The sequence below is a fragment of the Pipistrellus hanaki genome (genome assembly GCF_964339955.1).
Source record: "Pipistrellus hanaki genome assembly, chromosome: 3".
Taxonomy (NCBI): domain Eukaryota; kingdom Metazoa; phylum Chordata; class Mammalia; order Chiroptera; family Vespertilionidae; genus Pipistrellus; species Pipistrellus hanaki.
Window position 1 is genome coordinate 54,512,368 of NC_140505.1, and position 11,016 is coordinate 54,523,383.

Here is an 11,016-nt window from a genome sequence, read left to right on the forward strand (position 1 = left end):
CTGCCTCCTGCATGTCCCACAAGCCTGCAACTCAGCATGTGCCCTGTCCAGGAATCAAACCATAGTCTCCTGATTCATAGGTCAATGCTCAACCACTGAGCAATGCTGGCCGGGCACAGTTCCCTCTTTTTAAAGACTCCAGAGGGAACGGAATGCCTTCTTTTTATTCTGCTAATTAGGTTTCTCTGATTTTTGTATTGTTAAAGTACTTTGAAATAGCTTCTGTTGACATAACTTGGTATGTCTAGTTTATAAATTTAAATGGCCTAATAGAAAGATATGATTTCCCCCCAATATGACTTATTAAGTTAATAATCTCATTTTTACACCCTTATGTTTGTCTGTAGCTAAGTTTCTTATTTTATAGCTATGACTTCCTGTGTCTCTTTCTTTCCTTTTAAAGTTTGTGTTAAACCTTAGTTTCCACAGTATGTGTCATAAAGATCAAATAAATAATTTGCTCTATCTTTAATAATAAAAGTTAAATATGCTAATTAGACTGGATGTCCTTCTGGCTGCAAAGGAAACCCGGTCCTGGTTGCCTGGGTGTGAAGCTTGGGTCCTAGGTGCCTTTCTTCATTGTAAATAAAGAACTGGACAAAGTCTATGAAATATCTGTTTGCAAACATTGGACAACTGGCAATGCAGAATTTTGATCACTGAGAGAAGGGAAACAAAGGGAGAGAGCCCTAATATGTATGTCCCTGATTTTCTGCCTGGAGAACTTTCTGGATCATACATAGTATGTGGAAGGGTATTCTAAACAAAGCATACTGGTCTCACTGAGTTGGGAGAAAAGATTGGAGATGAGGGAGACTGCAGCGGCTGGACTTTGTGGGCCAGTGTATCAGAGAGAAAGGCATTGCCCAGATAAAGAGCCCCAAACATCATTGAGTCTAGTTGAATACTATGTCCTGCATACTTAGAATTAGATTTCAAGTGGTTGGTCAAAGAACAATTACTCTCCAGTAATTGTTCTGAGAAGAGAACAAACTACGAGGAAGCTATAGGCTAAACAAGTCTCAGTACTAACGAAGAATTGAGAGGTGGCAGAGTTCTGATCCCACACAGTAATGAGGCCTTTCTGAACATCTGGTATGGTTAATAGAGACCCCAGAAGGGCCAGGCCTTGACAATAAGGCTAAATGGCCCTGGATTAAAGGCCACAATAGGTCCTTACCAACAGAGCTTACATTCAAGTCTTGAAAGCGGATCTGCAGGCAATTTATCTGTCTTCCAAGTAACGCTGCTCTTTAAAAAAAGAAAAATTTTTTAGACACTTAGCAATTACTGGGAAGAAGCAGGAACGTGGAACTCAAAATCAGGAAATATAAATAGACTAAAAAAGAATGATCGAAAGCAGACAAGAGTTTTAGACAGCTAGTATGTTCAGGAACTTAAAGGAAAGCATGAACATAATAAGGAGAAAAATAGAAGATACAGAAAAGAGCAAAGAGTTCCATAGCCAATTTGGCCCAGTGATTAGAGCTTCAGACTGTGGACTGAAGAGTTCTGGGTTCGATTCCAGTCAAAGGCCTATGCCTGGGTTGCTGTCTTGATCCCCAGTGGGGGCATTCAGGAGGCAGCCAATCAGTGATTCTCTCTCATCATTGATGCTTCTATTTCTCTTTCCCTCTCCCTTTCTCTCTGAAATAAAAATATATATTGGAAAAAAAAAAAAAAAAGAGCCAAGTGGAACTTCTAGAAATAAAAGATCCTGTATAATAAAAGGCTAATCTGCAAATTGACCAAATGGTGGAACAACCAGTTGCTATGATGTACACTAATCACCAGGGGGAGATGCTTAACGCAGGAGCTGCCCCCTGGTGGTCAGTGTGCTCCCACAGGGAGGCGCCACTCAGCGAGAAGCTCTGAGGCGGGCTCACAGCTGGTGAGTAGCGGTTGTGGCGGGAGCTTCTCCTACATTTGTGGCAATGCTAAGGATGTCAGGGAGCAGGCCTAAGCTGTCAGTTGGACATCCCCTGAGAGCTTCCAGACTGTGAGAGGGTGTAGGCCAGGCTGAGGGACTCCCCCTACCTTCTTGCCTAGTGCACGACTTATGTGCACCAGGCCTCTAGTTTATATATAGTACTTTGAATTGCAGTTTTGTGCTCTGGAAACAACAGTTGCTGACTTCACAATATAGCTGGATATTTTAATGTATTTTTATAAAGTTAACTATTAAAGAGTGATATTTTGATAATAACTTGGAGTAAGAAGAATAAACATCTGTTTGTTTCCATCATATTTTTTGTTTTTATTTAATTTATTATTATTTTTTGAATCTTTATTATTGAAAAAATTTTTGTTTCTAAATCTAGATGATTTTGACCACTTTGGCAAAATTTTTGATGGTTTTGCTGCAGTCATTTAAAACAATAACCATAATAAAAACACACATATACAAAATTATTAACACCAATAGCATGCTATTTACAATAGTGGATGCATAATTTTGATTATGAAAATTATATCTTTTTTTTAGATATTATTTTTCTTCAGGGAACTGAAGTCATATTTAAGGTTGCACTCAGCCTGCTGAGCAGTCAAGAAACACTTATAATGGAATGTGAAAGCTTTGAAAATATTGTTGAATTTCTTAAAAGCACGCTACCTGATATGAATACATCTGAAATGGAAAAAATTATCACCCAGGTATGCTTTACAATATGATAGTAATAAGATACAAGATTATAAAGCAATTTCCTCTACTAATTATATATTAAATGTTTTAGCATAAAGATGTAGTTTTGCTTGACAGATGTTTTTTATTTGATCAGCTATATTTTATTTAGAAATGAAACGTGAAATTTCTGTATTATGACATTTTCTATGTGACTATTTTATAACTGCCAATTTGTACTGCTTAACCCCTTCACCTTTGGCACCTTGAAATTTAAAACCTTTTAAACTACCTTTTATACATCTCCCTTTGCTTATATATACATACTAGAGGCCTGGTGCACGAAATTTGTGCATGGGGTAGGGGGTGTACCTCAGCCCAGCCTGTACCCTCTCCAATCTGGGACATCCCTCTCACAATCCAGGACTGCTGGCTCCCAACTGCTTGCCTGCCTGTTGTCCTGATTGCCCCTAACCGCTTCTGCCTGCCAGCCTGATCACCCCCTAACCACTCCCATGCCAGCCTGATTGATGTCTAACTGCTCCCCTGCCAACCTGTTTGCCCCCAACTTCTCTCCTCTACTGACCTGGCCACCCCTAACTGCCCTCCCCTGCAAGGCTGATCACCTCCAACTGCCTCCCTTGCAGACCTGGTCCCTCTCAACTTCCCTCCCTTACAGACTTGGTCCCTCTCAACTGCTCTCCCTTGCAGGCCTGGTGTCTCCCAACTGCTCTCTCCCCTGCTGGCCATCTTGTGGTGGCCATCTTGTTTCCACATGGAGGCAGGATCTTTGACCACATGGGGGCAGCTATTGTGTGTTGGAGTGATGGTCAATCTGCATATTACTCTTTTATTAGATAGGATAGAGGCCTGGTGCATGGTGGGGGCCAGCTCCTTTACCCTGAAGGCTGTTCCGGATCAGGGTGGGGGCTCCCTTGGGGCGTGGGTGGCCATGGCTTAGCAAATGGATCAGAATGTGTCGTATACAACTTTTCTGCCCCATTGACAAATAATTAGAACGGCTTTGGGTGTCATTATTATAGAAATACTCTATGCAATTTTGCTTACTGATTAGCAAAGATGATCTCTAACATAGATAGGAGGTACTCCATAACTACCTGGTATGCTGCATGTTGGGAGATAGTTACTAGATTGTGTATATTTTGGTTACCAGATATCTTTAAAGATTAACTTATTATAGTCTTGGCCTCATGATGACATTGTTTCATGTGTGTAGAAATAATTTATATTTCCTTACATTGACATTCCTACTATTCCATACTATTCCTCATTAATAACTATTTGGACATCTCTATGAAATACACCAGCTACACAGGCTGCATATCAGTATACATACTGAAGACCAGACTAACCCGTGGCGTTTTCATGGCAGGTTTTTGAGATGGACATTTCCAAACAGTTGCATGCCTATGAGGTGGAGTATCACGTGCTGCAGGATGAGTTGCAGGAATCGTCCTATGCCTGTGAGGACAGCGAGCCTGTGGAGAAGCTGGAGAGGGCCAACAACCAACTGAAAAGGCAAAACATGGACCTCCTAGAAAAATTGCAGGTAAAGAGATAAAGATTTGACCAAAAACAAACAAACAAGCAAACAAGAAGAAAAAAAAAAACCCACAAAAACCGCTTGAATGCCTCCTGCTTGTACAGAGCTATACTGGAATAATAGGGATGTGACATGGATTGAACCATTGCTGATGATGGACCACATGTGTCCGACTATGTCCAAGTGCTGTGGGGTTACAAATGCACATATACATCAACATATACTTGAGAGAGGAAATGTACACTCACAAAAGAGTTAAATGCCAACTCAAAGTAGAATCTGGTTAACTACCCTATGGGTGTTGCACATACAGGGTGGAGTCAAAGTAGTCTTACGGTTGCTTGTATGGAAATGAATACAATAAATAATAATACAAGAACAAACTGTGTTTTGTGTACTCACAACTATAAATCTATTTTGCCCCACCCTGTATTTGGTTAAATTCAAGGAAGGAGAGGTTGCGTGTGGGAAACTGGGAATGTTCTAGGGAACTTGGGGCTTGAGCCAACTCTGAATGGTTGGTGGAAGGAGCGAGTGAGGAGTGGAGGGGTTGGCATAAATAAAGAGGATTTGGCACAGCAGCAGAGTAAGCTTGGTGTCAGTTTATGGTTTATGTTGAGGAGCGATGAGTTAAACACAATGGAATTGTGGATAACTCTCCATGTGAAACAGAAGAACATGGCTTTCATCCTGTTGAGAGGGAAACGTTTTCCAACTGTTTGAGCCATTCTTTAGAAGGTGATGTAGATTAGAATGGAAGAAAATGTGGGAGACCAGCTAGAAAACATTTGCACAAGTCTGATTGGAGATGAGAATTGTCTAGAGCACATGTGTCAAACACAAGGCCCGCTGGCCAAATCCAGCCCGCCAGGCCTTGCAATGTGGCCCGCACCGCGCTGTCATCACTGCACTCCGCTGTCAGTTTATGACATTGTCAGTTTATGACTGTTCAGTAAACCATTCGGCCCGCGATTTAGGCTGGATTTTAGATTTTGGCCCCTTCTCTGATTGAGTTCGACATCCCTAGTCTAGAGTAAAACTCACAGAAATGGAAAGAATAAGAGACATGTTTGAGAGAATGGGATGAAAATGTGTAATGCATAATCCCTGCCATCAAGAAATTGACAATTACTAGGGAATACAAAATTATAAATATCCTATTATATATAATAAAAAGCAAATATGCAAATTGACTGAATGGCAGTAGCTATAACATGCACTGACCACCAGGGGGCAGACACTCAATGCAGGAGATGCCCCCTGGTGGCCAGTGCACTCCCATAGGGGGAGCGCTGCTCAGCCAGAGTCTGGGCTCACAGCTGGCGAGCGCAGTGGTGGCAGGAGTCTCTCCCACCTCCGTGGCAGCACTATGGTTGTTCAACTCTTGGCTTAGGCCCTGAGGGCTCCCAGACTGCGAGAGTGCAGGCCAGGCTGAAGGACACCCCCTCCCCCCACCTGAGTGTACAAATTTCATGTGCCAGGCCTCTAGTTTATAAAGAAATGCATACCTACACCCACAATGAGCAATTCAATGAAAATTAAAGTTGAACATTGGCAGTTATATAATGGTGCTGTGTATTCAAGCCCGGAGGGGTGGGGCTTAAGAGTGTTCAGTGGAGGGGAGGTTAGAGGGCAAACCTTCTGGAGGCCGGGAGTTGAGTTCTGAGTTAGAGCTTCGGTGCCTAATGGCTCCTTGCTTTCGGCTTATCCCTCACTTCCCAACACTGCACCTGTTCCCACACTACAGACCACTATAGTCGGCTTCTATGTGGTGAACCTCTGGACCAACTAGAGAATCAGCGCAGAAACGAGTGGATGCTAGAGTAACTGCTCCCCAAGGAGAACACTAACTTCCTTTACTTCATCTTATGCCTTTTCTTATTAAAAAAAAAAAAAAAAAAAAAAAAAAAAAAGAGCCAACTTGTTTGTTTTTGAAAAGAAAAATACACAGTTGGGGTGTTGTTCATGATTACAAGGATATTTCAACAATAATTAATTGAGTATGTCTACATGCATTTTGAGTCTGCTTAGGCATTACCTTAAACATGCCTGAGGAGAAAGCAAGGTTGAGGTGTGTTTGCACTTGCTTTATATTATAGTGATTTTTATTAATGGTAGCAAACTTTTTCACTGACAGTTCATGTTGTCATCTGGTTACCTGAGTACCGCTAAGACTCATAAAAACTGATAGGATTCTAAGTGCGTTTAAAAAACTCTGCATGTCCATTTTCAGGGTAAAAAGTCCCTTTTAGCACCTCAAGGCAGTCAGGAATCTCCTGTTTCTCCATCAGATCCCACTCGTTCTGCGGGAGCACCAATGTATGGAGTGAGGACCTTCCCCAACTTGGACTGATGACAATGTTGCAATTTTGGTGTGCTCAGTGAAATGAGATGTATTTTGTTTATACCATAATTATATTTTTTGAGAAACCTATTAAGTCTCCATTTCATGAAAGGTTTCAGAGTATTTGGTTCACATACTATTTTATAAGTCACTAGAGGCCCGGTGCACGAATTCATGCATGGGTGGGGTTCTTCGGCTTGGCCAGTGATCTGGGGCATCTCACCCAGTTCTGATCAAGGCCCATTAGGGAGGTTGGCTATGGGAGAGCACTGACCACCACGGGGAAGCTCCTGCATTGAGCATATGCCCCCTGGTGGTCCGTGCATGTCATAGCAACCGGTTGTTCAGTTGACAGGTTGTCATGGTCACTTAGGCTTTTATATATATAGATATGATAGGATTGCTTAATATACATAAGGTCTGGCTGCTGCTACAATGAAAAACCAGAGTCTTCACATGTTTCATTTGGAGGATTTTTATTTTGTCTCTCCCTCTTTCTCCCCCCACAACAGATAGCTCATGCTAAAATCCAGACCTTGGAATCTAACCTGGAAAGTCTTTTGACCAGAGAGACCAAAATGAAGTCTTTAGTCCGGACGCTGGAGCAGGAGAAGATGGCTTATCAGAAGACAGTAGAGCAGATCCGGAAGCTGCTGCCCGCCGACGCCCTGGCCGACTGCGAGGCGCTGCTCAGAGACCTGACCTGCAACCCCAACCACAAGGCCAAGGCCGGGGGCAAGGCGTAGCCAGTCTCTGAGGATGCTGCGGACAGTCTGCGAGCTGCAGGCCATGCTGGGCAAGGCACCGAGGGTGGACCATGTCCCGGCTGAGCCCCAGCCCCAGTCCCAGCCCCAGCCAGTGGCCTCGCTCTCCCTAGAGTTTGCCAATCCTAAGCCATGGAGCACAGGCGGACTAATGCCTGTGGTTGTAGACTATGTACATATAGAAAACGGACATCAAGAATTCACGCTTCGGGACAAAAGGAGTCCTTGTATATTCAGAGCAATTTTTAAAATCAAAACTTCATGAGATCCACACCATGAAGTTCCCCTTAGACACCTGCGGGATCATCTCATCTTTGCAGTGAAACAAAGCTAGCGAATCTTTGTCTATTGACATATACTTGAAAAAAATGAATGTATTTTTTTCTCCAAAGAACATCATGTTTCACGCAGTGGTGTGTGTGTGTGTGGGGAAACATTTGTGTGACTTGATGTGTGTCTGTCTATCCCAGGAAGATGGCTGGTTGTCAGTCACGCTCCTGTGGTTTTCCCAGGAATAAATTTGGGGGACCTTTCTCCCCCGCCTGCTTTGTGCCAACCGCATGTTAGTCTACATGCATTTTGAGGCTGCTCAGGCAGTACCTTCACGTGCCTGAAAAGGCCAGGCTGAGTCTACCCGCCCGGTTCCCGGTGGAAGAGAACGTTGCTAATTTTCTAGCAAATCAGACCAGCATTGCAACTCAAACTAAAATATATCAGGTCTCCGAGTTTTACCTGGGGACCTGCACAGTCCGTCCCCCCCCCCCACCCCGCCTTTTATTTAAATCACTCCCACATTCGTCTCCCCTTTACTTGGTGCCACAGGGGTGACAGGATTTGCCATTTCCCCACCAACATGTGGGAGCTGTTACTTCTCTCTACCTTAAATGAAGGACAAGGCAGTGCAATCGCGATCGGTTTGCTAAAGATGACGGGCTACGCTCAGACACTTTATTTGGACAAGTGATAGAATGTAATCAGCTCCCAGTCACCTCCCCTTTCCATGTGAACGTGTGTGAGAGCCGTGAAATGTGTAAGACGAGCCGACGAAGTGTGCTGGAAGGACAGGGGAAACGCACTCCTCTGAGCTGGGATGCCCGGCTTTCTCAGCCACGGATGGTGCGTGAGAAGACGTTCTCATGTGCCCGGTGCATGGAAGGGAAGCGGTGTTTAAAGCACACCGGCCGTTCTCCGTTTCGGAGAAGATTCTGTGATGGTGCCTCCGGGAAGTGGGTGCATTTTTGCCTTTCCAGACAGCATTGATGATTCCTGCTATTGGCAGTACTAACATTATCACAGATGGGTGGTCTGGGATAATTTTCTTCGAAGGGAGTTTGGTGTGTACACAAGCTACACTGTCTCACAGAGTAGAAGAGTCAAGCTCTAAAGGTTTTGGACAACCTTGATGAGCAGACGAAAAGCCCCCTCCTACACCATTACCCAGGATAATTGTGCTGGCTCATGTTACCAAGCAGCATGCTCTCTAACGCAGGCAGTTCCTCACAAGAAAACGAAATCTTAGTAGTCGAGGTAATGTCTAGGTTCTAGGAAATGCTGATTCTATATACCCCATTCAATTGGGGCCACCAATTGATTGTCTGCTTGAATTTTCCCCAAATTTCTCTACTTGAAGGAGAGATTTTTTTTTTTTTCTTATGAGGAGTATGAGAAATATCCCTCTGTTACTCTCTGCTGATGAAAATCACCTGATGTGTGTGAGAGCGAAGGAATCTTCAGGTTGGGTAGATAAACTTTGGTTCTATTTAAACAAGTAAATTTTACTCCGGATGTTCAGAGGCGGCGACACAAGTTGCATTGCGGTGTTCAGAGATTGAGGTGTCTTGGATACAATATTTCTCTTGAAAATGAATTTCCTTTTCTTTTGTGATTTTGTAAACGTCGCGTCAATTATGCTTCACGCATTGTTACACCTTCATCACATCTGCATCGGGTATAGTAATGTCTAGTTTATTTCCAATAAATGCATCGCTTCTGTTTCCTTGACTTACTTGTTTTACTTTTGTTTGCAATAGAAGAGAAGAAACTCTTGGTTAGAATCCTTTACAGAATGTTGCTACTTAAAGTTGGTTCACTGATAACTGATAACAGGGACAATAAAGATAATTTTTATGAACATATATGAAAGTAGCTTGCTGGTTACCAATTTTCAACTTCTTGTCCAATGGAGCCTTTGGATGATGTAGATAAAAAGAAAAAGTCAACTACACTGACAGATTTGCATTCTACACTTTTGTTGTCTATGCTCATAAGTAGCAAGGGGGAGAGAGAGAAAGTGCATTTAAAAAATACTATTTTTATTGATTTTAGAAAAGGGAGAGGAAGAGAGCGATAGAAACATCAATGATGAGAGAGAATCATTGATCAGCTGCCTTTTGTATATTCCCTACTGGGAATTGAGCCTGCAACCCAGGCATGTGCCCTTGACCGGAATCGAACCTGGGATCCCTTCAATCCTCAGGCCGATGCTCAATCCACTGAGCAAACCAGCTAGGGCAAGAAAGTACACTTTTTATTGGGTTAACTTCCAAATAAGAATTAAGGCACTTATTGTAGGATATGATATGAATGTGTTTACATAAAATAAATGGGAGACATCTGTAATAGTACCAACAATACAAATTATAAATTAAAAATGTCTTCAGAATATCCTCAAATATATTTGAAATCTAATAAAATAATACTGTATCTTCTTGCTAATATTAGGACTAAAACTTAAGTATTTTGCACTACATATAGTAGTTAAATATTTTGAATGTCAGCAAGAGAATCAATAGGGAGACTGTGTACGTGTGTGTGTGTGTGTGTGTGTGTGTGTGTGTGTGTGAGACGGGCGGGGGCATGGGAGTGGAGGGAAGAAGTGTGAAAGGCAGGAGAACAGGAACTGTCAGCCAGACTTTGGCATGCCTTCATGAACTATTCTTTAAAACACTATTACCTCTGTGGTGACTGGTCCAGTCTATGGCAGCTTGTGAACCTGTAGTTCACATAGTATTTTCTAACAACAATACTCTAGTTATGTATATACAACGAGGAAGACCACCTAAAACAAAGGGGTGTTTCCCAAAAGACTTTGTCTGGGAGCAGTCACCCAGCAGGGCCTGAGAGGGGGGGACAGCCCCAAAAGCCCTCTTCACTCATGTTGACTACTCATCAGCAATCACCCCTTATCTCAGCAACAGAAATTTGTACTTGACTTCAAGTTGGAGACAGCCAAGGCATTGAAAGTGTGGCTGTGATGAATTTAATTAAATATTTCCAATTCTGTTGGATTTAGTCTTTAAACTCTATGGAAGTACTTATATACTAGTAATTGGCCAGTTCCCTCCAGTCATGTGTTGGCCCTATGATTTTGGGCTTGTTTTCTCTCACGTGTATGTGCTGAATAATTAATGGGAAAATCTAATCTTGAAATAGGTTTGTGTCTATATTTTAAAAAGATGATTAGTTTTAATATACAAAGCATATAGGGATTTATTGAATCATAGCTTGGCATATTGCTGAATTTGCCACTAGGTGGCACTATTGTTTCGACTTATCTTTATTTGGAATTTGCTTCAAGGGACAGCAAAGCTATCTGAACAAAAGTAGTTCACCACTCTGTTTTCAGGTAAAGTATCTCCAATATAGAAAAATGTGGCTTATTTAGAAATGCCTTTGGGGAAAGTATTTAAATCTCCCTTAGTAACATCCTTAAAACTTAATT

General features: G+C 42.4%; 1 protein-coding gene across 2 annotated transcripts in view; it reads left to right on the forward strand.

Moving 5' to 3' along the window:
* The window catches only part of TBC1D4 (TBC1 domain family member 4), a 187,712-nt gene extending 178,416 nt beyond the window's left edge, over nucleotides 1–9,296 (forward strand). For both annotated transcript variants that reach the window (XM_084876473.1, XM_084876474.1), the window contains 3 exons: nucleotides 2,486–2,655; nucleotides 4,017–4,193; nucleotides 7,044–9,296. In XM_084876473.1, the coding sequence (XP_084732599.1) occupies nucleotides 2,486–2,655; nucleotides 4,017–4,193; nucleotides 7,044–7,277 (581 nt within the window). In that variant the 3' untranslated portion in view covers nucleotides 7,278–9,296. The remainder of the gene's footprint in view (nucleotides 1–2,485; nucleotides 2,656–4,016; nucleotides 4,194–7,043) is intronic.
* The last annotated feature ends 1,720 nt before the right edge of the window (nucleotides 9,297–11,016 follow it).